Source organism: Dichomitus squalens (genome assembly GCF_000275845.1).
Source record: "Dichomitus squalens LYAD-421 SS1 unplaced genomic scaffold DICSQscaffold_18, whole genome shotgun sequence".
NCBI classification, from domain to species: domain Eukaryota; kingdom Fungi; phylum Basidiomycota; class Agaricomycetes; order Polyporales; family Polyporaceae; genus Dichomitus; species Dichomitus squalens.
Genome location: NW_006766900.1, coordinates 287,791 through 312,939, shown reverse-complemented (window position 1 = coordinate 312,939; position 25,149 = coordinate 287,791). Strand labels below are relative to the sequence as shown.

Below are 25,149 nucleotides of genomic sequence, written 5' to 3'. Positions count from 1 at the left end.
TGCGAGCAATGGTTCCAAAGGCTCCACAACCTCGAAAGCTTCCCGTAGGAACAAGTGGTTGCGTTCTGGCAAACCTTGAATGACATGACATTGATCCCAATTCGCACTATACTTACGTGCAGCCGCAGACTCTACATACCCGCGTTCCCCCCGAGGTAGCCTCATTGAGTCTGCAATTAGGCATACTCTCTCAACAGTTATTACGCATGCCACTTCGTTGGCGTACCTCTTGCGAGTATGATCAATGCTTCAGAATGCCCCCCAGTTCGTGATCCCTATACCGTCTCCTCTACGTATACTACATATATTTCTATTGCGCTTTCTTGATTTCCCGCTTCCTCAATTCCCTGTCTACTCGGTTTACCATGAGTTACGTTGATATGGATGTGATCGTAATGTATATTTTTCCCAATACGCGCTTTCTGCGGGGCAGAAGGTACCCCGTGCAGACAAAGTTGAGGTCACTGGCCAAGGGTCGCAACGGAGAGCCACAATCGCTGGGTAACAGGAACTGGAACGTGCGCATTGGGTGAGTTCAGACTTCACGATGAGGAGTTCGCCCAATCGCAGCAGCATTGAGGTTGAATTTCAGCATCTCGAGGTGACTCGCTAGGCAAGCTGTGGTACAATGTCCCTTGAGGTGCGTCCTATGACTTACCGATGGGAAGACTGGTGCTAAAATTGGATCACCTTATCCATAGGCTGGGTGTCTCCTGACCATGTCTAGACATATCGGCTTTTTGCACCCCCAAATGTGCATGCTCCACAAGCCTGCGATCTCGCTACTTTCAACTGTCATGTCAAGCGAGACATTCAACATCCCTCGGTTAGAGCTGCGAGGATCGCCGTACGAGGTATGACGTCTCAATCCTGATGCAGCGCGTCCGACTACATGGATAGTACTTACGTATCGGAGGTCCACAGGTAGGGCAGCTGCACGGCAAGCGACTAGCTGCCCAGATTCTCGATCAGCTAGCCATTTATCGCGAGCTGTTCCAGGAGGCGTGCAAGTTTGATTGGGCGCACGTCCGCACCGTCGCAGCAGAGTTCCGCGCAACAATCGCGCAACTTGTACCGCATCTGCTCCAGGAGATGGAGGGCATCGCGGACGGTCTTTGCGCCTACGCTGATGAACACGGTCGAAGCGTCGACGTCCTGGACATCGTCGCCCTCAACGCGCGCAGCGAGATCGCGTTGGGGCAATGGGACGACGGGTGCACCAGCCTCGCGTGGCGGTTACGCGACTCAGCTGGCTCTGGCTTCGAGAGGCAGCTTCTGGGCCAGAACTGGGACTGGAGAGTGGGCGTAGGGAAGAACCTAGCGATGGTGTCGATAGAGCAGGATGGGAAGCCCAAGATATGGATGGTCACCGAGGTGAATTCGCTGCTCGATTCTTTCAATGGAAAGCGAAACTGATACCCGGACTAGCCAGGAATCGTCGGGAAGATCGGTTTCAACTCATCCTCGGTTGGCGTCCTTCTGAACGCTATCCGGGCCCGACCTATCTCGACCTCTCTTCTACCTATCCACTGTCTGCTTCGGATTTCACTTGAGAACGAGTCGGTAGACAGCGCGATCACTGCGATAGAGAAGCTCGGCGGTGCAGCGTCCAGCCAACATATCCTCATTGCAGACACTCGCAAGGCGCGCGGTCTCGAGCTCTCCCCGCGTGGAGGCGTCTACCTCCCGGAAAACTCGAACGGCATCGTAATACATACCAATCACTTCCTGGAGAACAGGCTGGTTGACGAGCCCCCTTGGCTCTCCGGGTCCCCTGTCCGCCTCGAGCGTGCCAAAGCGATCTGCGGTGAACTGATCCGGGAACTAGGGGACGATCATTTCGCGGGGGACACGATTGACGCGAAGCTGCTGCGGGCACGCTTCTTCTCCGACACCTTCAATACCCCACAAGCGATCTGCTGCTCTCCAGACCCGACCCGAGCGGCCGAGATCCAGACGCTGTTCAATATTGTCATGACGTTCCAGGAAGGGAGTAGACCCTCTGCCGAGGTTGTGTTCGGAAAGCCCGGGAGCGGAGACGAGAGCGAGGTATTCTCCATGCCCTGGTAGTCTGTGCCGCATGACCATTTCCGCAGCGTTGCGCAGTAGTCCCGTCCTGTAGAAAGAAGGCTGTATTGAATGGGGGTCAAACATCCTTCGTCTCGTGTGATCATGCTCATGAATGAATCTCGCATGAGCTTCACCGGCAGAGACTACCTCCCAATGACGCCCTCTTCCTGCAGCCGAGCAAACTCGGCCTCATCAAGTCCCAGCTGGCCAATGAGCACCTCCCGGTTATGCTGACCCAGCTCCGGCCCCGCCCACCGCGTCTTCGTGTCGCAGCCCTCGAGCACGGGCACGACCTTCGACATCTTCACGCTCCACCCTTCGCCCTTACCCTCCTCCCCGCCACTTGCACCCTCAACCTTGGTCCGTGTTTGTTTCGGCACCCAGACCTCTTCGACAAGCCCGCGGACGCGCGCGTGCTCGCTCTCCACAATGTCCTTCACGTTTAGGACCCGGCCGACTGGCACCCCGACCTTACGTAGCGTCTCCTCAACCTCCTCTGGAGAGCGCGTGCTCGTCCACGCAGCGATCGCAGCTTCGATCTCCGCCTGGCGCTCGACGCGGTGGTGATTTTGTGCGTAGTCGGGCCCGATGAGGTCCACGCGGCCGAGGGCGGTCATAAGGCGGACGTAGATCGAGTCGGCGTTTGCGCCAATGACAACATACGCCGGCACGTTGGGCGCCGACGGTGCAGGCAGGCAAGGATAGGCGTTCGTGGGCACGATCCCGGTCACGGAGGAGCCTGAGGGCCCGCGTATCTACAATGATTCGTTAATCGAGCCCGAGGTGGCGAGGCTGTGTGGAGGTTGTGCGGAGGTAGATTCATGACTAAGCGGCGTGCGTACCTTGCCCTTGCGGTCGTATTCAGGAATAATGCCTTCCATAAGGTTGATCATGCTGTGCGAGGGCAGGGAATAATTGAGCGATGCAATGCCGTTGAGTATAGAATCGCACGGAGGGAACCTGCCTCTCGAAAATGCTGACGTCCACTGTCTGGCCGCCCTGTAGCCCCTGTGCTTCTCTGTTCTTCCGCGATAATAGCGCGAGGACCTGTTTTTGTCAATCTCAGTCGAAGATGCTCAACCTCATGACGAGTCTATGAGACTGATATACAGTTCCAAAAGCTGCATGCAGTCCCGCAACAGAGTCGCCCAAACTGATGTTCGGGCGGATGGGGGCGCCAGAGAGTGAGCCAGTTTCTGGATCTGGGATGCCGTTGATATATCGGAAGCCAGACTCTGCCTCGCAGACAGAAGCATAGCCCGGACGGGAAGCCCAGGGCCCCGTCTGGCCGTATCCGCTGACGCGCGTGAATATCAGCGAGGGGTTTAGCGGGTGAAGATCGGCGGGACCGAGGTTCCACTTCTCAAGGGCTGTACAGAACGAACGCGAGGACGTCCAGCGCCAGTCACTCAGTCAGTTCAAGGTCCACTTTTGAGTTTCTATGAACAGTCTACTCACTGCCGGGCTTGAAGTTCTCTATCATGACGTTACTTTGGACTGCGAGCTGCTTGACGAGACTGCGGGCGTGAGCAGCCCATCGAGACGCAAGGAGCGCAGCCTACCTTCGGCCTTCCTCCTTGCGCATGTCGATGGTCACGCTCTTTTTGTTCCGAGCAATGCTCCGCCACCAGGGGCTGACCCCGTCTACGTCGAGTTCGCGCCATACACGAAGCGGGTCGCCGGTTTTGGGTGGTTCGACTTTGATTACTTCAGCTCCGTAATGACTGACCCGGCAACCATCGACGAAATTCAGCTTGTAGGGATGCTACGTATGCTTAGAAGCGACGAGGTCACTCACCCTAGCAGTTGACCGCAGAAAGGCCCTGCGATAACCTGTCCCACCTCAAGCACTTTGATACCCACGAGAGGTAGGCTCCGGGCAGCACCGGACTGCGAGCTAGAGTGTCTGATCTTCGCTTTGGTCGTCGACGACACGACATTCAACAGCTCGGTTGCAGCCTTGCGCCGGTATACCGCTTCGAAGCGAAATCGTCTAGCTGTTGTCATGTCGGAAGATCCTACGAAGAGGAACTGCAAGGAAAAGGATCGGCGACAACAAGTTCCGCGTTCACCGTCTGCCTGAGACCATAAGATCTGTTCGGAGGTCCGACGGCCTCAAGGCTTTTCACGAGTGCTCGGAGGGTTGGAATTGAACTCGGTCCGCAGTGCCGCTGTGGGAATAGCAGATGGCCCGGTAAACCGGAAATCATTGCCGCCCTTCAGGCAGAATTCGAACTGGGCCAAGATTCTGCTCTCTCAGGCTTTTGTGCCCCGTCGAGTGTTCACGACCGCCGCGATCCCCCGCTCACTGTGGGTCCAAGTAGGTCCATATTACTGAACACATCCAGTCTGCCAGAGAGAGAACAGCTACACAGCCGCACATGCACGCAGCAACGCATTCGCTGTCCAGTTCAGCACCATTAGTATGCAGTCACGTAACAGCAGAGTTGGGTAAGCGACGCTGAGTACCCTGTTTCTAGTCTCTGGTGGCCCCTGCAACAGAAGGCTTGCCTTGGGCACTATGAATGGATTTAAATCTTACGAATCTTGTATGTAATATCCATCTGTCGTTCGACACCCACCGGACGGTCTTGGTCGAGACTACATGAACTCGCGCTTTGCCTTCCGCCGATTCCTGCCGAAGGGCGCTCCGATTATAGCTCACCATTGCGCAGCTGCCCACTGTGCGGCTTCGCCATCAATCGTCCATTTGAATACGTGGCTACGCAGCTGCTACGTAGCATGTTGCGCTCAGTCGTAAACATAGAAGATGTTACCCAGTGACTGCTTTTGCTACTCCGTACGTAATTCAACGGATCATTGTCCTAAGGTAGACCCCGCATCATGATGTCGAATATACCTTCCCAATTTGGTTATCCCGGCGTGGCAGGCACATGGTTCGCACTTCAGGACGGGTGCTCGTCCGACCTTCATCTTCGACGGCCACCTTTGTGTCCTGTTCTGCCTCGTTCTGCCTCATTCTTGACAAGGACGCAGTTGGAAGGTCTCGTGCGATCGCACGCTCTATTACAGGAGAACGTAGAGACTATATCGCCCACACCTTTGGGTCCATTCGCAACCAGGCGACTCGCACGTGTAACCTCGAACGCCCATCGTGAGTATCCCGGATTCTGCGCGGTCTTCCATCCGCCTTGACAGCGAACAGTTCATCGACGCCGCAGGCGGCACCGACGTACACCGTGCATCGTGCCGACTCGGAGCAGACTGACGGCCAGAGCGGTGGATGCGGACTTCCCGCGGCGGGAGCGGATAAGCAACGGCCCAGCAACGGAGCAGCACTGGCAGTCGCAATCGACGGAAATGAGTTCTTTATCCGAGAGCACGACCGCGAACGAGCCTCGTTCTCGCCGCGTGGATAGCTCCGGTCCTCCACAAGACTACAGGCTATCCACATCGTCCACGACCAGCACCACCTCCACCTCCAGTTCGCTGTCCACCCCCCACTCGTCTCAGCTCTCCTCCTCCTCTGTCAGCACGTCTCCCCCGATCCCACCACGATCCCCCCTCCGTCTGCGGCAAACAGCCAAAGGTGCGCTCGGTGTGCCACCATTGCTTTCTGTCTCGTCTTCAGAGTCCCTTGCACCGATTGCCGAACTCTCGCTTGATCCAGACGACCCCGACATGCCGCTTTTGCACTCTCGCAGCTTGGGCTCCGTCTCAGGTCTTTTGGACCCACCACTATCACAGCCGCGACGTTCAGCAACTCCCGACAAACCGCTGCCTCTGACTCCACAGCCGTCAATGTCGACCGCTTCCTTGTCCATTGGCGCCGAGCCTTCCGAGGACGACGACGCAACGCTTCTCCCTCCCACTGACGTGACGGATTCCCCGCGCACATCAAACATGACCAGGCGCGAGCACGCTCTCATAGAGCTCCTCAAGTCCGAAAGAACGTACGCCACCGACCTTACGTATCTGCGAGACCTTCATATGCCGTTAGCTTCAGGTGCGTATCTCGGTTCGGGTCAGGTTTATAGCTTTCATGATCGTCAATTGACGGTGACCCCGTCGATCGGATGGTCTAGGCCAAATGTCTTCTTTCTCTGCCAACCCTGCCACCCCCCCTGGATCGTCGGCGTCCTCATCTCGCACGCTCTCGACCGCGTCCGATGCCTCCGCAGCGTCGTATCTGCCCAATGGCCAGCCCCCGATGACGAAAGAGGACGTGAAGATCGTGTTCAGCAACGTATCGGAACTCGCACGGTTCTCGGAGGATTTTGCGCGCGAGCTGGAATGGGCGCTGGGGGAACTTGTGGAGGGGGGCGAGGGGGATGACTATGTGGGCAAGCTTTTCCTCAGAGTGGTACGTCCCCGTCCTCTTCCATGCCTGCTCTCATATCCGAGGCTATGACCGCGGACCTCATTCGTTCGTTGTTCCCGTGCTCATGCCCGCGCTTGTCTTTCCATCTCGTGGTCCGTCATGTCGTGTCGCACGCGGCAACATAGATCCCGCAACTTGAACCGCTCTACCGGACGTACATCACGAAGCAGGCGACCGGCCTCGAGCACTTCAACAGCCTGCCGCGGACGCCCGCTTTCAACGCCTACCTCGCGCAGACGCAGGCGCTCGCCCATGCGTACTCGGGTGCATGGGACCTCCCTTCGCTTCTGATCAAGCCCGTGCAGCGGCTCACGAAGTACCCACTGCTGCTCCACGCGATCATCTCCGAGACCCCAGATTCACATCCGGACAAGGCGAACCTGATAGAGGCCCATGCGCGAATGGAGGAGGTGGCGCGGGGCGTCAATGAAGGGCGGAGAAGGAGGGAGGTCGTGCGGGACGTGCTCACCAGCGCGGCTGTTATCAGCACCCCGCAGAAAGTCGGAGAGACGGTGAAGGCGAAGAAGAAGAGTACGCTCAGTGTTGGGGTCGCGGCGTCTGTGAGCCTCGGGCGGATGAAGAGCCTTCGCTCGGCGGCGCTGAAGGCGAAGGAAGGTGCGGAGGCAAACGCGGAGGCGGAGGCGGTCAAGGCGATGGGCGAGCAGCTCAAGAGCTATGAGCCGTTCATGGAGCAGTTGGCGCGCGACAGCCTGAAGTGGGCGGACTCGGTGAAGGTGCTCATGGGCGCGCTCGACCAGTGGGCGCACACGTTCGGGCGCGTGATCTGGATGGGCCCAGACGACGTGCCCTCGGAGGCGTTCGACGCGTTCCTCCAAGTTATTCGCGACCAACTCCTGCCGATATGCGACGAGACGAAGGATGTTCTCAGGGAGCGGCTGCTACCCCTCCTGACCGGCTTGGTCGACACGATGGTCGCGCCGCTGCGTCTGCTGGAGGCGATGCACACGCTCGAGCCTCTGCACTATGGGTTGCTGAACCTGAACGTGGCCAAGAGCCGGCCGCCGCCCCAGCTCCTCGAGGCATCGCAGTCGTACGTGGCGCTCCGCGCGCAGCTCTTTGCGGAGCTCCCAACCTACCTCGCACTCATCGACAAGGGTATGGCAGCGTGCATACTCAAGTTCGCGCACATTCAGCGGCGATTTTACAGCAACGTGCGGGAGCGGTGGAGCGAGCTCTGGGACGCGCTCAAAGTGGACGAGGAGGCGAACCAGGGCGCCTCCGAGACGCTTCGTGTATGGTGGGGTCGATTTGCGGAGGTCGAGGTGCAGATCCAGGACCTCAATATCGTCCGGCCGTTGGAGAAGAAGACTACTCCGGACAAGCAGCGGACCAGGCCCAGCAAGCCGCGGTTGAGCGAACCGGAAGCAACAAGAAGCGTCGTAGTCTCGTCGGTCCTTGCTGCCCTCGACCCTCTCAGCATCTCCCACCCTCAGCCCAGTACGTTAGACCCGTCTCTTCCCATTTCGCCTGGTCCAGTGAGTGCAAAGACGAGGAGCGTGCATTCGACCCACTCGATGGAGAGCGAATACCGGGCGATGGCTGCGCGTAAATCGGAGGAGAGTCTCCATTCGAAAAAATCAAGCAAGTCTGCGAAGTCACGACGGCCGTCGTCGTCACGAACGCGCCCAGTGGTCGAGGAAGCGCTGCCGTCATTCGCGGGGTTCGGCGTTCCCGGACTCGCTGCGCTCGCGCCTGCCTCTACCAAGCCTTCGTATTCGCGGACGAAGAGCTCGCCAATGCCCCAACAGCTCAACAAGTCCCAGTCCTCCACCAAATATCTCGATGTCGACGACGACATCGCTCTGAACAGCAGTAACCCGAGCCTGCACAGTCTCCCTGCGACTATCGAAGACGACGGCGGTCGTGGTCGCCCGTCAAGAAAGCCTAGTTTTAGGCGACGCCTTACCGACAGCTTCCGTACAAGCGCAAACAATGTTACGAATGACACCCGACACCGACGCTCTCCCTCCCTCCCTAACAACTATCAGAGTCCGTCACCATCCCCGAATAAGCCGACTTTCGGGCCGCGGCCGGCGATATCAACACGAAGTCGGGGAAGCGGAGGCCAGATACCGTCGCTGTACGAGTGCCGGGTAATCCACTCGTGCGAGCCGCCAGAGGGCGTTGAATACCGCGATCTGCCGTTCTTCACGCTTGTCGTCGATGACGTGTATGATATACTGCAGGAGGCGGGGCATCCGTCCACGCACCGCGATCTCCCGCTGTACGTAGACGACGGCGAAGACTGTCTCTTGCTCGCGCGAAACCAGGCAGGAGAGGTTGGCTGGGTCCTCGCCAGTTTCTTAGTACCCGTGGACTAGGACATTGCGTGTCGCATTCTCTCTTCGTGGACTGTTCGCATCTGTGAACTTGCACGACTATTCTTCGTCTCATGCTCTCTTCGTCGTTCCTCCCTTCCGCATGTTTCTACAGTGCCCACCTGCTCCCTTCACACTTTCATGCGCACTTGCTCGTGCTGTATATCCTCAACCCATCATGACCTGGCCCTGCAATGTCTCACAATAGAGGCTGTGTATCATCATTGTTTCGACTTTCGTGTTATCCCTGAAGATGTACTTGTGAGCATGCGATGAATCATCTATCCTCCTGTCCATGTTGTACCAGCCATATATCCCTCCTGCCGTCGTTACCCGCATACCTCCCGCTTACCCTTATATATACTGTTTGTCTTCTGCATGTATTAGTAGGTATCATGATAATCACGCAATGCGAATAATCGACCGTGAGCGCTGTGCATACATTACAAGGTGTGCCAAGGATTTGCTTGCAATGTAGAAGCACAGAACAAGAGATATGCGCGCATGGGGCACCAGGTTGGGTGAGCAGGGATAACGTTTGTCGACAGCATGCGATGATTATGTGTACAAAGACTACAGCAGAGAGCAAAACGACGATGATGACGAGATGGTTTTTCAAGGAGACGGCGGTTCGTTAGTCAACGGCTCGATTGGTTGTCCGCCCTTGTCCAATGGCCAGAAGCTGTTCTTGAAGAAGCAGTCTGGGTCGTACTTCTTCTTGAGCTCCACCAACCGGTCCCAGTTCTTACCGAAACATTGTTTCGTGCGAGCCAGAGTTTCGTGCCGGCCAAGGAACTTCGCAGGTGTGTTATCAGCGTCAGTTGGTATGTATGACATTTTATGGCAACTTACAGTGGGAAGTGGACCCCCAGTGGACACCGGAGAGATGGTAGTCTTCATCCACTACAGTGCAGCCATGTCAGCGTCCGCGCAATGCCGTAAACTTAGGATGTTGCTCACGTCTTCTGCAGTAGTGATGCAGCGCGGATCGTCTATTCCCATGTCCCACTGGTGGAGCGCAGCGACCGTCCAAGTCGCCTCTCGTTGCTCCTTCGGCAGGCAAGTGTCTTCGAAGTCTCCGATCGCGCCGCCCGCAAGCTCAAAGATCCAAGCTGCGCAACCTAAGTCAGTCCTCGTCTCGAACGCGATGACTATATGTACTCACTGCATCCGACAGGCGTGCCTGCGAACGCGAGCACGGTCTGATTGATGACTTCGTCTGAGAGGGTGCTAACAAGAGTGGAGCGGAGGAACCACTGCCGTCCCGCTATGGGCGAACGCCCGTATCAGCTCTCGGTCAACGAAATCCAAGGGAGGAACTTGCCTTGGCCTCGCAACACCTGCGCGACACTATCCTGCTGGTTCAAGAAGCTCTTCTCGTTCACCTCGTTGAGCAGGCACCGTTCCCCGTCCCAGCTCGAGATCGCCTGCAGGTACTCCATGCCCTTCGCCTTGGGACCGACGTAGCACATCTGGATCACCACGAGCGAATCTTTGTTCGCCGGTCCGGCCGTGAGGAGCACGTTCGCGTACAGCTCGCGCGGGCATCCCTTGATACAGTCCCGGAAGTGCTTGATCAGCGATGGGGCGGTCGCGCGGCGGAAGCGGCTGCAAGAGCAGAATCGATCCTGTAAGCGGCGACGACTCGTGTGCTTGCTCAGAAGACGAGGACGCACTAGATCAAGTTGCCGGCAAAGACGACTGGAACGGGGAAAGCCCTGACTTTATACCGCGTAGCGATACCGAAGGCTGAACCTGCTCCACGGATGGCCCACCAAAGGTCTCCAACCCCCATAATCAGTTTATGCAAGTTCACCAGTACGCAGACACTCACCAGGATCGCTCTCTGCGTTGACGATCACGATCCGCCCGTCTGCAAGCACCATTTCTACCTCGACGAGATTGTCCACGCTGAGGCCATACATCCGGCTGATGAACCCGAACCCGCCCAGCAGCATGATCGAAGACCCGACCGGATGTGCAGACCTGTATCAAAGTATCCGGATGAAAACATGGCCCTGCACTACGGACCACAAATGGCACTCACATTGGTACATGGTACGGCACGACGCCCTCCTCGCGCTCGTTAGTGACCGGGTTCATGCCCTCGAACGGATGGTCAGCCGTGTACAGGTCTACCTCCTTCTGGCGCATCCCTGCGCCAAATGTGACATAGGTGTGCGGGAATATGGGCTTCGAATGATACGTATTGCCCAGATGGCGTGCATGCTCCTGCACGTTATTGCCACTCTCTCCGTCCTGGCCCGCCTGCGCGTGCGCGTGCGACAGGCCGAGCGTTCCTGGGGTGGACGCGAACGGACCACCAGGCATAGCGACGGGCGTAGGCATTGACGAGGAAGCGGAACCGAACGCTGGCATAGACTGTCCAGAAGAGACCATTGGCATTCCAGACTGGAGGGAGTACTGCGTTGACGCAGGAAGGGACATGCTGAACCCCAGCATCGGGTTGAACGCCGCAACGCCACCACTGCCAGGGTTCGGCGGCATCACGAATCGACTCATGGAGAACGGGCCCATCGCGGACACCCCTGTCGACACGCCGTCAACACCTACTGTGTGACCAAACATCGGTGGCGCACGGTTGGACGAGAGGTAGTCAAATACGTCCGTAGCATTCGTTGAGCGGATGGCAACGCGGCCGCTGGCGTCGTCTGTGCTATTCACACTCGAATCGCCGTCCACGGGGCTAGGAAGCGACGTCGCGTCTGACGAATGAGAGACGCCAGTGGACGCGGAGAAGTGAGAGACGCTGTCCGTCGAGGTCGTCGAGTCCCCCGATTTCTGGCGCGTATCCTCGGTCAGGGGCGGGGGGACGGGCTGCAGCAGACTTCTACCTCGAGGCCGGTCTGGCTCTGATACGTGAGGAGCCTCGCTCATCGGATGTTCGGCGTCCTGTTGGGATGGGGGAACTGGTGAATGCAAGCGCTGACGATTGACGGGAGGCCCGCGAGGAGTGTCTCCGGGGATAGGGAGCAGAGGAGGTCCACGGAGGAAGGATGCCACGGCATGCGACGCGCCATCGAATTGTCCGTGGCCAGTCTTAGAGCCAATCTCGTCGACTCCTGGCGAGGGTGAGCGGTCGTCCCGACGCCGCTTCCTTGAAGCGGTTGATGCGTTGGTTTGAGTGCCATCGACGATCAACCGTCCATCCTCTGCAGAGGTAGAGGCGGCCTGCAGGAGGGGTGCTCGGCCCTTTCCTTTGCTGCCAATAGGCGTCCAATCTTTGGAGGAACCGTCGTCCTCTCCAGCTGGCACGGGCGGCTCGATGTCGATGTCCCGGATCATGCTCATGTCGATGATCAGGTCTCCCGCGACCGCCCAACCCGCGATCCCGTACCCTCCTGCCCTCACAGACGGCGAGATGTCATGCTTACGGCAGAATTGAACGACTGCACTGACTTCGTGCGCGTCCAACGGGGAAACCAGAACGCGACACGTAGGCTTGAGCTTGCCGTTGAACGTCTTGGCACGTTCGGTGTACCTACCAGCGCTCGGAGGTCAGCTCGGGTGAAGATAGTGATGATAGCAAGCGGCGTACTCTGAGTCTGTGGGACGCAACACTGGGCCTCTCACGGAGGCAGATAGCTCCTTCAGGAGGCTCTCAGGGAAGGCCACTGGCGCTATGGAGAGCGTCAGGTCAGGTCGAGACGGTTGGATGGTTGCCATCGACGGGGCTTGAGAGAAGGCGGCGTTCATCGTCAGTTTTGAGGGGACGGATCGACTCGTAAACTTGACTTGATCGTGTAAAGGAGGGAGTGGGGTAGGTGTACTGCCGTATCCAAGCCCCTAACGAGGCACGGAAGGTTCGCCCTGCGCTCTGTATGTGTTCGAACCCTTGGATGGATTCGAAAGGGTACCGATCAGGAGTGAATCTCCTGAAAGAGTGCGAGCGTGCGTGGCGGCGATCCTGTCCTCTTTATTAGTCGGATACCGGAGCGCTTGACTCACGGTTCAAACTTTGATTCGAGCTGTCAATGGAGCATAATCCCGTAAGAAGATGACCCTTTTCTTTTCTCGTACGCGGACTAGCGCACAAGAAAAGAGGGGTCAACTATGTCCCGCCCACTCTTACTACCACCCACGTAGACAGTGGTGTATTGTATTTAAGGCCTACCATGAGGCTCGGCCTCGCAGGGCAATCAATGGGATCTAGAAGAAGAAGAAAAGAGGGGGTCACCTAGCCGGAGCATAAGCGTAAGAGGGGTCTTCTCGGTGAGAAGTTCACATGCAGAACACATTCGACGAACCTATACCTGTGTGACGCCACAAGTGATCCCTGCATGTATGATGTCTCTTCCTAGCTATCTATTGCAAAGCGCGCAAGTTGTGCCCTTTCGCCATGTGTCACCTTGAAATAGCGCCCTGGCATCCTATGGTCCGTCGCATGCTTGAAAATGGGCTGTACCTGGCCAGCTCCTGAATCTTCCTCTGCCCTTACCGTGAGCATTGAGTTGCGTGCGATGGGCGACATTCCAGCGGATGTAAAAATCGCCCCGCGCCGGGTGGTGTGCTCGGATCACCGGAAATCCGCGGCCGAGCCCCAACCCTACCGCACCGAAGCCATTGCCCAACTCTGTTCCACCGCTGGAAGCACTTGAATATACCGTGAATATATGTTTGGAACATCCCAGGTAAGAAAGCAAGTACTATGCAGCTTGAAAAGCAACATATCTCGGCGGGGCACGTCTCGAGCAATCACAGCGAGCATGAGCTGGAAGGTGGCCGAAGAGCAGGCTGGCGGGGCTCGGCAGGGGCCTGCCGCTGATCCGAGCACACCACCCGGCGCGGGGCATGCGACGCTGATTCTTACATCCGCTGTCAAGTAGTGTATATATCCCCGCACCTCCCGAAGAATTCTCTGTTCGGGGTGTCACCCTGCTGTCGCAGAAACCATGGAAACACCATTCGCTGCGGAAGAAACGTCTAGTGTATTCAGTTAGCAAGCTTCTTTAATTCTCGGCAGTGCAGAGCGCATGGTCACACTACGTAATCCCCGAACATATATCCTCATACAACTGGACATCGACCTCCATAATAATGCCGACCAAAGATCGTCGAAGGCGCTCGCTATGGTTTTTCGGGTACGTAGACAGAAGTTCTCAGAACGTCAGTTTTCCAGTATGGTTGCACCGCGGTCAAGCCGTGTATGGTGCGCACCACGATTGTCGGCAAACATCTGTGGTGTGGCACACGCCCAAAGTTTACAAGCGAAAAAACCTCCAGAGGCGCTTATTGACCCCCGATGGCGAGTCCCAAATACTCATTTCGAGGTGAAAGTGCCTCAAGGACATCTTGGTGATAGTTTGAGAAGGGTTATAGGTAACTCAGAGCACTCCGATAACGTTTTGACCCCCAGGCGCGACGTGCACGGGGAGCACGACGACAAGCCTCCGGAGGCGCGCTTGGCCCACGTACCTGTAAGCGATGTTTCTCGGGAAAGTCTGCAAAGCACAAGTTTCGACGCGTAGTTGAGCCGATGCACTGCGGCGCCGAACGAAATTTGCCTTTTCCCTTCCCACAAAGGGGCACATGGTGTAGTTGGTTATCACATCCGCTTAGCATCTAATGAGCGCGTTTGCGGGGGGTGCTGGGTTCAATTCCCAGTGTGTCCACTATTTTGTCCTTATGCCCGGGACTGCAAGGCCCGCAACGTGTCTACATGAATGGCAGATTGGGCCTTGGAATCCTATATGTCATTTTTCGTTTCTAAGTGGAGCGGTCACATGCAATTACGACTGTTCGCCCTTAGATAGCACTTACTAGTCCATTCCTTCAGTTATAGATTTTGAACAATTGATAATTCACTGTGATTTATACTGAGAGACCGAGATGTATACACTACTTGGACCGAAATCCCTCGATGATACCGTCGTAGGCAGGCTTCTTCGTATAGTTCTACAGCCAGCCGTGAGAAAAAAAGCAGGGTCACGAGGCCAACATCACCAACCTCGTCCCAAGGACAAGCGGCACCCTGGCCGGGGAACGTGCTTGGAACCCATGAGTACTGTTTCGTCAAACTTGTCAGTCCTATATCCTCTGGACGCGAGTATCGGGAAGCTCCACGCACTTTATCAGTGAAATCCCAGACCGTGACGCCAACACATCTCGGCACGGCATTGCACGCTTGCACGAATGTTTCATAATCAGCCTTCTGTTGTGCGAGCCCTTCGGCGGTGGGTGGCAGGGCGTCGAAGCGGATATCGAGCTCGGTGACGGCGACCTCGATCCCGAGCGCTGTGAACTCTTCCATGTTTTGCTGGATCGTCGTAGGGAGCTCGCCGACGATCATGTGGCCCTGGATCCCGACGCCATCGATGGGCACGCCATGTTGCTTGAGATCCTTGACGAGATTCTTCAAGGCCGTTGCCTTTGCGCCTGTGTCATGTCAACTATGATCAGCAGAGGTGGAGCGCGAGAAAGGCAAAGAGATGTCGACGAACCGGTACCCTCAATGTTGTAATCGTTGATGTAGAGTTTCGCCCCAGGGTCCGCAAGACGAGCCGCGCGGAGCGCCAATGGGATATAGGTTGTGTTCAGCGTGTTGTAGAAGATGTCCGAGCGCCAGGTGCCATCATCGTTGAAAGGCTCTGAGGAAGCAGCACATGTCAGCACTCGATACTCAGATGTTTGGAGTACGATGATATGATACCATTGATAACGTCCCAGCTGTCTGCAATTTCGACTGGTCAAACTCAACAAAATTGGGCATTCGAGCGTCACTTACAGACTTGGCCGCGGTAGTGGTTCACGAGTTCGAAGCAATGACGCTCGACAATGAGTGCTAGCTCTGCGCGAGTGAATGTACCGTTTTGCAACCACCCCGGAAGCTGGTTATACCAAACGCAATTGTGCCCGCGTAGCTTCTTGCCAGTCCTCTTCGCGAAATTCGCAATAACGTCTCCATCCGTGAAGTTGAAAACGCCGGGCTCGGGCTCAGTGTCAAACTGCTCAAGTGAAGTGAAGATCAGCATGGGCGTCCGCGATAGGATGATCGCATAGGCGGAGGGATAGGTTAAAAACATACCCATTTCATGACATTGGCAGGAGTGATCTGCCCAAATTCGGCATCGTCCTTCAAGATGTCATAGTAGGTAGTGTCGTTCCACTGGTCAGCGTTCGTCGCCGTACCGAAGTAGAGCTTCTTCGCCGCCTTAGCTGCGTCATTCAGTCCCAGTGTGGATCTCGATCGCTGGTGGACGGTACTGGATGCGGCGACGGTGAGAGTTAGGAGCGCGCATAGGATAAGGCGATTGTGAGACAAGCCCATAGCAAGGCACGGGCTGCTAGTAAGCCAAAGACCGAGAACGGCACAGTTGCTGGGGTCTCAGGGACCGAAACCCATCACAATATATACCGCTACGACGTCTATGCACCAGCGAAGCGCACTAAAAGCACCTGAGATAGCCCGATATTGCGGGCGTGAGGTCTCAGCGCAGGGCTCATCAGACCCTACGGCGGCCAAGTAGCCACAAGGGGTGCTTTATTGATGACCGCTCCGTGGAACACGTAGTGTAGAATGCATACGGGCGTAGCGTGACGTGCTGCCTGTTTTCGCGAATCAACACTGGCCAATCATAGCGCACGTCGGGAGGACGTACCTGGATGCTTGTACCGCGTGACGAAGCCTACGGGGCCCCGACATTGACATTAGGTCGACCTTCGATGTGAGAGAGGGGGGAGAGCGGTATAGGCGAACAGAGTGCACCATGATGCACCACCCACGGCTGATCTTCGGCTTCTTTGCGGCATCACAAACATGCTGTAAATGGTGGCACAGTCAGTTGGTCATGTGTCCACCGAGCCTCATTTCATTTCGACGTACACGGAGATAAGAAGCGGTGCAAGGAGTCATCAGCAGGCTTGGAAGTGAGGTCTCAGCAACAACTATCAAAGGCGAGAGCTCGGTGTAGGCGTGACACGTATGGGGCACCTCGTCAAGGGAAGGCGAACCGATGGTAGGTAAACCGTCCGTACGGACCGGTGGTGTCAGAGTGATGTTCAGGCGACGCAACACATCCGTCATAATTATCTGCAGCTAACGGGCCATCAGTCTTCTCCGCCCCGGGCCGTTGAGGAACAAGCGTATCAAGTGACGATGAAGCGTCGATGAGGCTGAGATCATCAGGTTGACATGAATGAGCTGGAGACGAAGGTCAAGACACGAGTGCCGTTGCGCATGCATGCGACATGTCGGCTATGGGACGTGATGAACTAGTAACGGAGGCTTGGGGGACGTGACTCAAAATACGGTACGAAATACGGGCGGCTACGAGATCCAGCCAATTCTGAGGGGTACAACTATTGGATAGGAGAGTCTTTGTACGACAGGGCTGACGCTGAGGGCATTGGACAGACACAGCATTCTAAGTCAATCCCAAGACTCTTCTTGCTGCAGCAGACTACATAGGCCTCCAGGTATTCGAGAGGGTGAGCCGAGGAGTCCTGCAGATCATGAACGCGCTCGAGTCTAGGCGCCGGTCTCTTACATCTTGGAGCACGAGGATGCACACAGATGCAGGGCCGAGCCGACGCCGGCGGACACCTGACCAGAATACACTCGAGCTGTGCTCCAAAACAACTACACCGACGCCGCGGCACGAGAGATCGTAAGAGGTACAAGTGAGCACCCCACCTGGAGATATCAGGTGGAGTGTCAACATAGCCAGAAACGACTGCATCTGTAGCACTGGAAGCAACATTCACACGTACCTCTACAACCCACGCAGCATTATTTCATAAAGGGAAAGAGACGTACCTTGCACATGTATCAACCCTTCCCCATTCCTTGCGCGCCCATCGCCTTGGACTAGGCCGGGTGTAGTACAATACAGTACATTAGCCCAAACGCTATCCTACAACAGACGCGACGCATATACAAAGAACAGGTACTGGAAAGTAGGAAGTATAGATATACCACCGATCGGAAATAGTGAGACGATGTAACCTACGCCGCAAGCCGCTACTAGCAGAATGGGGGGATGACAAAGCGTCGAGCAAACAAGAGCGTCCAGAACGTCTGATGATCCAAGCTCGGGGCAGAAAGACGTTCAAAGGAGATACATAGCACGGAGGCTGCGGAACAACCAATGGTCGAATCAAGGGAGGGACAGTGCGGGAGGGAGACAAGCGCGCGGATAGGGATGTATGACAGCCAAGGACGGCAACCGTCGCAAAAGAACAAACACCCTCGCATCGCCTCACAGCGGTTATAGAGAAGTAGTAGTACATATCATGCCATGTCGTGATGTAGTCGTAAGGGGAGAGCGCGTGGCTGACGGGGCGGGGCAAGGTCACTTCCAACAGATGTGGGAAGCCTTTTGGTGCGAGCACAACAGGCCGTAGCAGGCCGGGTTCAAGATAGCCTGTGCATGCGGTCAGACGAGCAGATGAGAACAGAGCGGTGGCATGCGCGAATAAACATAGAGGGATGACGACGGGTATGGCGGGAAAGAAGTTTGGATGTCCAAGGGGCATAGGGACAGCGACTTGATGCAGTTACAGATACGGATGCAGATGCAAGATGGAGCAAAGATGCGATGCGAGATGTGGATGTGGGTGGATGGGCAGTGTACGACGACATATCATGTTGCTCCGTGCGATGAGAGTGGGTTGTCGGAGAATCGCTCGGCGAGGGAAGATGAGCCCTGAAGTTCGATATGGACTTGGGTCTTGTGGAACAGCATGTAGCTGGATGGAGATGTTGTAGAGCGTCGACCGTCGGGGTATGCCAGCCCAATCGAAAGACCGGATCGTGATGCGCGCCGGCGATGTCGACAATCGAATGTAGTGGCTGTGTCTCCGGAGACACAAGCGCAGGCTCGTTTGTCAAATGCGATTCTTCCCGCTCCCCAACCCGGACGCCATGTGCTCCGTTGCCCTCCATGGGTGCCCATGCACATGGACACGAAGACGTCTATAAAGCCGGAGCAGCAAGATCAGATCGCACGCGGCAGATCGTGGTGCGTTGGGGGGAGATCAACAAGGTCTGCAGACAATCAACTTTAGCGCCCTATTCACCGCGTGGACTTGTCCCCCAACGGTAGGGGAAACCGAACAAAAATATGTATGGCACGCATGTGGTACTCACCGATTGGCGATGTGAAGTTCACGACCTAAGGCACATATCACACGTTAGCTCCCTCCCTCCGGTAGGTATAATAGAGACCTGATTACTCACGTATGGATGCAAGCTCGATCTCCTCCTCCCGCTCCTATCGCCTCCCGACGTCAGGTCCAGGTTTACGTTCACACCGAGGCCCAGGCCCACTCTGGCACCCCCCGGTCCGAGGTTCACCGCCGTCGCCCCGGGCCCGTTCGCGATGATGTGCAGGCTATCGCGGCGCCCGTGCACTTGGCTCGTCGGAGCGGCCCGCCGTTCTTCCCAGTCCCAGGTGCGTCGCTTCGCTTTTGTAGGCGAGGGCGGAACTGTCGACGTGTCAGTCGAAGAAGCATGGATGGCTGGAGGAGGTCCTGGTCGAGGTGGCGAGGGCGGCTCGTCGAGGCCCAACGGTGCGGGGAGGCCCTGGTGTGCAGCGGGGTCTATTTGTGGATTTGAATGGGAGTGTACGAACGGCAGCCGAAGGTGAAGGTGCGCCTGTGTCTGCTGATCACCTTGCCCGTGTGGTTGCGGGTGCGACCGTGAGCGTGCATGTGCATGCGTGTGCGCGTTCAGTTGGGCATGCGAATAAGGCGGGGCACTCTCTTCGTCCTCCCTATCCCTCTGTTCATTCCCCTCTACCCCCCTCCTCAGCTCATCCTCCCCTTCGTACTCCCCGTCGGACCCCCTCTCCGGGTGCGCGTCCATCCGCCCACTATACACGCTCGCCCGCCGGCTCACGCCCCTCCTCGACGACCTCGATACTCTTGTGCCCCACCTCTGCACGTCCGCCCCTTCCTCCCCGGGCCGCGGCGGAGAATACTGCGCGTACTGTCGTGAGTCCTGCAGCGACTCCCGAGGCGAGTACACGCTCTGCGTGTGCGCGCTGTCCGCGTACCCTGTCGTCGTGTACCCTGTCATGCCCGTCACCCCCGTCGTGCTCATCCGGAACGCGCTCGGGCTCGCGTACCCAACCATGTGCGCGGGAAGGCGGTGCAGATTCATGTGCGCGGGCACCTCAGCGGCGAACGGCCCAGAGCGGGAAGGCGGCGTGACAGGGGAGCTCTTGGGCGAGTGTAGGATCGTGCTCGACACTTTCGGCTTGTATCCGGACTCGCGGACGATCGAGCGGGGGAAGAAGATGAGCAGCGTGATCATCGACGAGACGAAGCAGCCTAGCCCGGCGAGCATCTGCAGAAAGTCCGTGACAAACCTGGCGAGCAAACGTCAGCACCTCAATCTCGTTTCATAGGCAGAGAGAGCATACAGGTCACGGTCAATCGGATGCTGCGTCCCAATAATCCCGTCGAGTGCGAGAATGAGCAGAGGGATGGTGAACAGGAAACGGAACACCACTCGCACTTGCTGCTCGTCGCGGAGTGTCATCAGTATACATGTCATAGCGTAGCAGGCACAAAGACTCACGTTGAGCTGGTAGAACGTCGCAAGTCGCACCACCACCGACGGGTCTGCGCCCTCACCCTTGACGTGTTTGATGAACATAGGGAAGCGCCAGAGCACGTAGAGGAACATGACTGTCGTCGATGTAGATCCCGCAGAGCCTACCAGGAAGATGTACGCGTCGCACTAAAAGAAACCATGATGAGCAGATTATAAGCGGAAGGGACGTTCTGCGAAGACACGTACAGTCTCCAGGTTGTTCCGCGTGATCAGCGCGGTAAGAGGCATGCCAACGATCGCGCATATGCTCCCTAGACGCCAACGTCAGTTCCATCCGCTGTTCAAGCCACAAGACGAGTGAACGTACCGATGTACCAAAAACGATACTCCCAACTGGAGAACCACGCCTCCTTGTTCGGATTCTGATGCAAAAGATACAACCAGAACGCGAGCTCCTCCAAGTGCGTGACCCTGTGATACATCACACATTTCGGTTAGCTTTCGATGCAGACGTCAGTCTAACCACACATATACAGACAACAACCGCTCCGCGTCGTGCATAATGCCAACAAGACTATGTTTTCTAGAGCCTGACCTAGGGCGATCTAAAAAAAGCTCGAAGCTCGTCTCCATTTGCCTTAGAGCAATAGTCGGGGGCACGAGTTGATGATGATCACTTACAACGCTGGTTCAACAAGCAGCCCCGCGCATTTCACCACTACTGGGAGCAATCGCGCGTTCGTCTCGGGCAAGCGCAAAATTTCTTTTGACAACATAGTCTAGACAGCACATACGCTTCAACACGCCAGGGCCGCACATGAGGGCCCGCGTGAATGCACTGTCCACGAAGCGAGCTCCTCTACGGCGCAGTGAGAGACCCCACCAAGTCTGTCTCCCACCGTCAGCGGCATCACCGCCCAGGAAGCTCTATGTGCCGAGGCTTGAACAAGATCTGGGGGCACGCGCACCGAACCGAAACTGTATTCGATGGGCGCCCCCACGGCCAGGCGAAATGTGTCAACTGACCGGTCACAGGCAGTACACGTCCGGCTATGTGCACCGTCATCACAACTTTTGAGTCACAGAGCGACACGTCAGCCGAGACCGACCTTTGGTCGATCCTGCTCGGCCGTATACCCTCTGTGAGGTCTGATGCGGATACTAGCGTGAAAGTGTGATAGTATAGGGTCCTCCGGCCGGTCCTGGCCAGGATGCTCTTGATTTCCTTTCTGCTCCAGCGTTCAGCGAAGAATGGATGCCGCCCCGCATTAGTCGGGCTTGCAGCCACCCTCAACTCGTCACCACCTGCACATAGTATGGTTGAACGAGCTGGCACAGACCCACTGGCACCACCCCTAACCTTCTGGGGGCTGGAGCCGTAGCCCTCAAGCAACAATGAAGTTGTCACATTGTCAGTATATTCTTTCCCAATGGGATTTGTCGCGGGCGGGAAGACATTGCCCTCCCTTTTGCCCATTCAACGCCGCTAGCACCAGCAAAGGGGTGCCGGTGGGGCCCTGAGACCCACCTTCTACACTTTTAGCCCTGAAACACGAGACCACGCGAGCTGTAAACCCCCCCCCCCCCACACACACACGGACTTACATATACTGCAGAGGAGTCCTGGACCAGGAGAGACGTTGCTCCACACGCCCTCTCCGGAGGTGATGCTCCCACATCCTGTGGAAGATTGCGCAACGCAGTAGCATAGGATGGGGAGAAGGGGGGACACAGCCAGCGCGGAATTGTTCCTCACGGAGTGGCTTAGGCCGACAAATATCGGGAAGTGCGGAGACGAGGGCAAACAAGCAAAAGAACGTCCTTGAGACAAAGGAGGAAACCTACATTTCCAATGCCCAGGCAAAGCTGAAGACAAACTGCAAGGGAAGAACCCAGCTCCTGTTGCCGTCGCGGTACGCATTGATGGGCATGGGGATGACTATTGCGGGTGCGTTGGACACAAACACCATGCGTGCAAAGTGCGATAGGACTCACAAGTGCCGTCCGGAGCCAGAACGTAGCCTGCAGATCTTGAGATGAAATTGTGGAGAGATATTGGGGGGGGGATTACGCACCTTCTCTGACCTTGATGACCGTCATTCCAATACTATACACCAACAGCAGCGGTACAGCGCCTAGATAGGAATACTTGCGGCGATATTGGGTGAGTTAATAGCCGATACAGATTCTCTGAGCGACACATACGGTCATGATGCGCTTGAATGCCCCGGGCTGGCGACCTGCGGACCAGCGGAGACATTTGAAGCGGTCATAGCACCACAAGTGGTGCACAAGGAATACGAGAAACTGTGAGAAGGAGGCCCAGAGACAATCAGCAAAGCGTTGTTGAGCAGGATTTCAAAAGGCACCAAGACTGACAAGGATGGCGAGGATCGACCAAAGCGAGAACGCGGAGGGCGATGCGGTGCTCATGGAGGCCAATTAGCTCGCCAGCGCGGCTTTGCGTGCAAATTCTAGTCCCTATCAGATGCGGTTCAGAATATACAGAGCACCGAACGGAACGAGTGGGGGGAAGGAGGTTGGGGCGGAGGAAGAGGAGGAGGCGTCGGGTGCATTGGACTCTGGGGAAACGTCTTGCGATGGGAAGCCGCCCTGCTCCTTCCCTCTACACTGCCATATGCGGACATGCTGTGCCTGGCATCTGCCGTCAATCTCTTCGGTTCCTCCCTCGACCTCCTCTTGTCCACTGTCGGACTTCCTCCGCAGCCGCGGCACAGTACTGTCTTCCTCCTCACAACGAAACTGCTCTACTTAGGTCTGTTCTTACATCGACACTATCTGCCCTCGGACAATGCTGCGACTCCCCAGTGCTTCGTTACTCCCTAACAACGTCGTGGTCCGTGGAGGACTCCGGGCGACGGGTCTTCGTGATGCTCGTAAGTACATAGCATAAGTGGCTGGCTCGGCACGTCTATATCTATCTGTCAACCTTCAGAGAAGGGTTGCAAGCTTCTGCTCGATCCCATGTACCTCCAATTTCCAATTGCTCCCGCGTTCCTTGATCTGCTCCCGCGCCTCCTCCCCCCGCCGCTTGGTTGCATTCAGTATGTCTCTTCGTGGTTTATTTGACATGGCATATGGACTTCATTGGCAAAAGACGGCTCTTGTGCACTCTAGTCGTGGCGCGAGGACTCGGGCCTAGCACAACGCTTCTGAAGTTCCAGGACGCTCAGGCACTGATCATATGAGCAACTAGCCTTAACGCCACCCCGCCGCGTACGTCATGTAAGCAGCCCGCCCGTCGCGCTAACTCTCTTCAGGCCCTCGTAAATCACTGTTGTGCGCATCAGTTCGAGGCCCTCCCTTCAAAGTCACTCATCCGCTACCAGGCCGCTTCCGGCCAACGCAGGCCAAGACCCGAACCATCGGTCTGTCTTGCCCAATGGTACTCGAGGTCGAAACCGTATACGTCTGTCATGTCTTGTAGAGACGATAGAGGTATGAGTATCGTTGAGGAAGGTTTCAGGGCCGTCCAACTTGTCTCTTCTCGCACACCACATGCTTCCTCCAGGGCACCTTACTACACTCATGGTTGTTCTCCCTATCTTCCTCTAATACTCTGGGCGGCGAACACTGTATTGATACTCCAACGATCGACATGTGTCCTCGTATCTGACAATTCAAATGTTCGATTGCTCGGGGCCTCTTTTCCTTGGATATCGTACGTATCCTTTGACCGCTCCTGACCTATGCTCGCCCGATGGTGGACAATGATAGATAGCTCTCTTAAGCGCAGTGAAAGCGCGCTACCAACTTGAAGGTTGTCGACCGCCATCTACTCCATGTCTATGCTCTACTTGTACCCTGAGGGGGTAAACACTTCAACGGAACTGTTCGCTTGGGAGGTTGGCTTTGCTTTTTTCCAACCTACTTGTCTCACAGTCGTCAGGGTGACGAGATTCTTCGGGAAGCAATACTTCGTAGCATCTAAAGATAATACCGCTCATCGCCCTTCTGATGTTCGCAGCTCGTGTCGTCAAAACGCAACGGTCCACCAGTGCTGTTGCTGCTGATGACGTTGGTCGCCATCCTCTCCCAGGGCATGAGGCGCACGGGAACTGCACTGGTCAGCAGCTTCACAGCCTGAGGCATGAAGCTGAAGCCGGAGCGCTGCCGTTTTGCTTCGGCGTTCCTGTTCCACAGCCCGTACACTGAAGATTGCTCGTGGTCGGGGACAATGGGGATCGAAGCCTCGAAAGTTCCCCTTGCAGGCTGTGCATCTGTCTCTGCCCCAAGCCTGCGACACGATGACGCGACTTGGTGAGGCCGAGTTTACTCAGCTGTAGGAAGAGGGCGTCATGAGGAGGTAGTGCAAGTTTGATTGAGCCCACGTCCGCACCGTCGCGAAAGAGTTCCGTACAACAATCGGGCAACTTGTCCCGCATCTGCTCCAGGAAATGGAAGGCATCGCGGACGGTCTTTGCGCCTACGCTGATGAACACGGTCGAAGCGTCGACGTCCTGGACATCGTCGCCCTCAACGCGCGCAGCGAGATCGCGTTGGGGCAATGGGACGACGGGTGCACCAGCCTCGCGTGGCGGTTCCGCAATTCCGCTGGCTCTGGCTTCGAGAGGCAGCTTCTGGGCCAGAACTGGGACTGGAGAGTGGGCGTAGGGAAGAACCTAGCGATGGTGTCGATAGAGCAGGATGGGAAGCCCAAGATATGGATGGTCACCGAGGTGAATTCGCTGCTCGATTCTTTCAATGGAAAGCGAAACTGATACCCAGACTAGCCAGGAATCGTTGGGAAGATCGGTTTCAAATCATCCTCGGTTGGCGTCCTTCTGAACGCTATTCGGGCCCGACCTATCTCGACCTCTCTTCTACCTATCCATTGTCTCCTTCGTATTTCACTTGAA

At 56.5% G+C, this 25,149-nt stretch overlaps 8 protein-coding genes and 1 non-coding gene across 9 annotated transcripts; 5 read left to right on the top strand and 4 right to left on the bottom strand.

Moving 5' to 3' along the window:
- Positions 1 to 797: 797 nt before the first annotated feature.
- Positions 798 to 2,070, top strand: DICSQDRAFT_62349 (AAT-domain-containing protein; the record flags this gene model as incomplete). Its single annotated transcript, XM_007366494.1, has 3 exons — positions 798 to 854; positions 925 to 1,374; positions 1,429 to 2,070. 3 exons carry the CDS (start codon positions 798 to 800, stop codon positions 2,068 to 2,070), a joined length of 1,149 nt encoding a protein of 382 aa, XP_007366556.1.
- A 1-nt stretch (position 2,071) lies between these two features.
- DICSQDRAFT_87543 (CoA-transferase family III) lies at positions 2,072 to 4,199 on the bottom strand. The gene is made up of 7 exons (XM_007366493.1): positions 3,869 to 4,199; positions 3,633 to 3,794; positions 3,529 to 3,587; positions 3,181 to 3,440; positions 3,035 to 3,117; positions 2,913 to 2,964; positions 2,072 to 2,825 (listed from the first exon to the last, which is right to left on the bottom strand). Exons 1-7 carry the CDS (start codon positions 4,075 to 4,077, stop codon positions 2,214 to 2,216), a joined length of 1,437 nt encoding a protein of 478 aa, XP_007366555.1. The 5' UTR covers positions 4,078 to 4,199; the 3' UTR covers positions 2,072 to 2,213.
- A 1,513-nt stretch (positions 4,200 to 5,712) lies between these two features.
- Positions 5,713 to 8,754, top strand: DICSQDRAFT_62181 (uncharacterized protein; the record flags this gene model as incomplete). The annotated part of the gene is made up of 3 exons (XM_007366492.1): positions 5,713 to 6,037; positions 6,117 to 6,394; positions 6,538 to 8,754. The coding sequence occupies 3 exons, from the start codon at positions 5,713 to 5,715 to the stop codon at positions 8,752 to 8,754; spliced, it is 2,820 nt and encodes a 939-aa protein (XP_007366554.1).
- A 612-nt stretch (positions 8,755 to 9,366) lies between these two features.
- On the bottom strand, positions 9,367 to 12,438 carry DICSQDRAFT_147700 (uncharacterized protein; the record flags this gene model as incomplete). The annotated part of the gene is made up of 9 exons (XM_007366491.1): positions 9,367 to 9,546; positions 9,604 to 9,654; positions 9,712 to 9,863; positions 9,917 to 10,018; positions 10,076 to 10,359; positions 10,428 to 10,533; positions 10,586 to 10,737; positions 10,799 to 12,253; positions 12,311 to 12,438. 9 exons carry the CDS (start codon positions 12,436 to 12,438, stop codon positions 9,367 to 9,369), a joined length of 2,610 nt encoding a protein of 869 aa, XP_007366553.1.
- A 133-nt stretch (positions 12,439 to 12,571) lies between these two features.
- Positions 12,572 to 13,139, top strand: DICSQDRAFT_137248 (uncharacterized protein). The gene is made up of 2 exons (XM_007366490.1): positions 12,572 to 12,949; positions 13,020 to 13,139. Exons 1-2 carry the CDS (start codon positions 12,888 to 12,890, stop codon positions 13,123 to 13,125), a joined length of 168 nt encoding a protein of 55 aa, XP_007366552.1. The 5' UTR covers positions 12,572 to 12,887; the 3' UTR covers positions 13,126 to 13,139.
- Positions 13,140 to 14,295: 1,156 nt separating this feature from the next.
- DICSQDRAFT_t101 lies at positions 14,296 to 14,384 on the top strand. The gene has a single exon. It is a non-coding gene; the product is annotated as a tRNA-Ala (tRNA).
- A 94-nt stretch (positions 14,385 to 14,478) lies between these two features.
- Positions 14,479 to 16,310, bottom strand: DICSQDRAFT_137247 (endo-beta-1,4-glucanase). Its single transcript, XM_007366489.1, has 7 exons — positions 15,797 to 16,310; positions 15,497 to 15,716; positions 15,422 to 15,442; positions 15,213 to 15,359; positions 14,840 to 15,147; positions 14,720 to 14,776; positions 14,479 to 14,667 (listed from the first exon to the last, which is right to left on the bottom strand). Exons 1-7 carry the CDS (start codon positions 16,037 to 16,039, stop codon positions 14,611 to 14,613), a joined length of 1,053 nt encoding a protein of 350 aa, XP_007366551.1. The 5' UTR covers positions 16,040 to 16,310; the 3' UTR covers positions 14,479 to 14,610.
- A 1,438-nt stretch (positions 16,311 to 17,748) lies between these two features.
- Positions 17,749 to 22,793, bottom strand: DICSQDRAFT_155625 (uncharacterized protein). Its single transcript, XM_007366488.1, has 12 exons — positions 22,649 to 22,793; positions 22,475 to 22,576; positions 22,345 to 22,417; positions 22,265 to 22,291; positions 22,115 to 22,208; positions 20,637 to 20,740; positions 20,516 to 20,580; positions 20,294 to 20,455; positions 20,136 to 20,233; positions 18,950 to 20,081; positions 18,860 to 18,884; positions 17,749 to 18,757 (listed from the first exon to the last, which is right to left on the bottom strand). Exons 1-12 carry the CDS (start codon positions 22,700 to 22,702, stop codon positions 18,708 to 18,710), a joined length of 1,986 nt encoding a protein of 661 aa, XP_007366550.1. The 5' UTR covers positions 22,703 to 22,793; the 3' UTR covers positions 17,749 to 18,707.
- A 1,894-nt stretch (positions 22,794 to 24,687) lies between these two features.
- Positions 24,688 to 25,011, top strand: DICSQDRAFT_170858 (uncharacterized protein; the record flags this gene model as incomplete). Its single annotated transcript, XM_007366487.1, has 1 exon — positions 24,688 to 25,011. The coding sequence occupies one exon, from the start codon at positions 24,688 to 24,690 to the stop codon at positions 25,009 to 25,011; it is 324 nt and encodes a 107-aa protein (XP_007366549.1).
- Positions 25,012 to 25,149: the final 138 nt, after the last annotated feature.

Coding starts and splice junctions, on each gene's coding strand:
- DICSQDRAFT_155625 (XM_007366488.1), bottom strand. CDS start 22,702: ATGAGCACCGCATCGCCCTCCGCGTTCTCGCTTTGGTCGATCCTCGCC. Junction 20,456..20,515: donor CGCGGAACAACCTGGAGACT/GTACGTGTCTTC, acceptor GGTTTCTTTTAG/TGCGACGCGTACATCTTCCT. Junction 20,234..20,293: donor CGACGTTCTACCAGCTCAAC/GTGAGTCTTTGT, acceptor CGCGACGAGCAG/CAAGTGCGAGTGGTGTTCCG.
- DICSQDRAFT_137248 (XM_007366490.1), top strand. CDS start 12,888: ATGAGGCTCGGCCTCGCAGGGCAATCAATGGGATCTAGAAGAAGAAGA. Junction 12,950..13,019: donor AGAAGAAAAGAGGGGGTCAC/CTAGCCGGAGCA, acceptor CATTCGACGAAC/CTATACCTGTGTGACGCCAC.
- DICSQDRAFT_87543 (XM_007366493.1), bottom strand. CDS start 4,077: ATGACAACAGCTAGACGATTTCGCTTCGAAGCGGTATACCGGCGCAAG. Junction 3,588..3,632: donor CGCAAGGAGGAAGGCCGAAG/GTAGGCTGCGCT, acceptor TCACGCCCGCAG/TCTCGTCAAGCAGCTCGCAG. Junction 2,826..2,912: donor AATACGACCGCAAGGGCAAG/GTACGCACGCCG, acceptor GAATCATTGTAG/ATACGCGGGCCCTCAGGCTC.
- DICSQDRAFT_137247 (XM_007366489.1), bottom strand. CDS start 16,039: ATGGGCTTGTCTCACAATCGCCTTATCCTATGCGCGCTCCTAACTCTC. Junction 15,360..15,421: donor CAGCTGGGACGTTATCAATG/GTATCATATCAT, acceptor CTGCTTCCTCAG/AGCCTTTCAACGATGATGGC. Junction 15,148..15,212: donor TTACAACATTGAGGGTACCG/GTTCGTCGACAT, acceptor GACATGACACAG/GCGCAAAGGCAACGGCCTTG.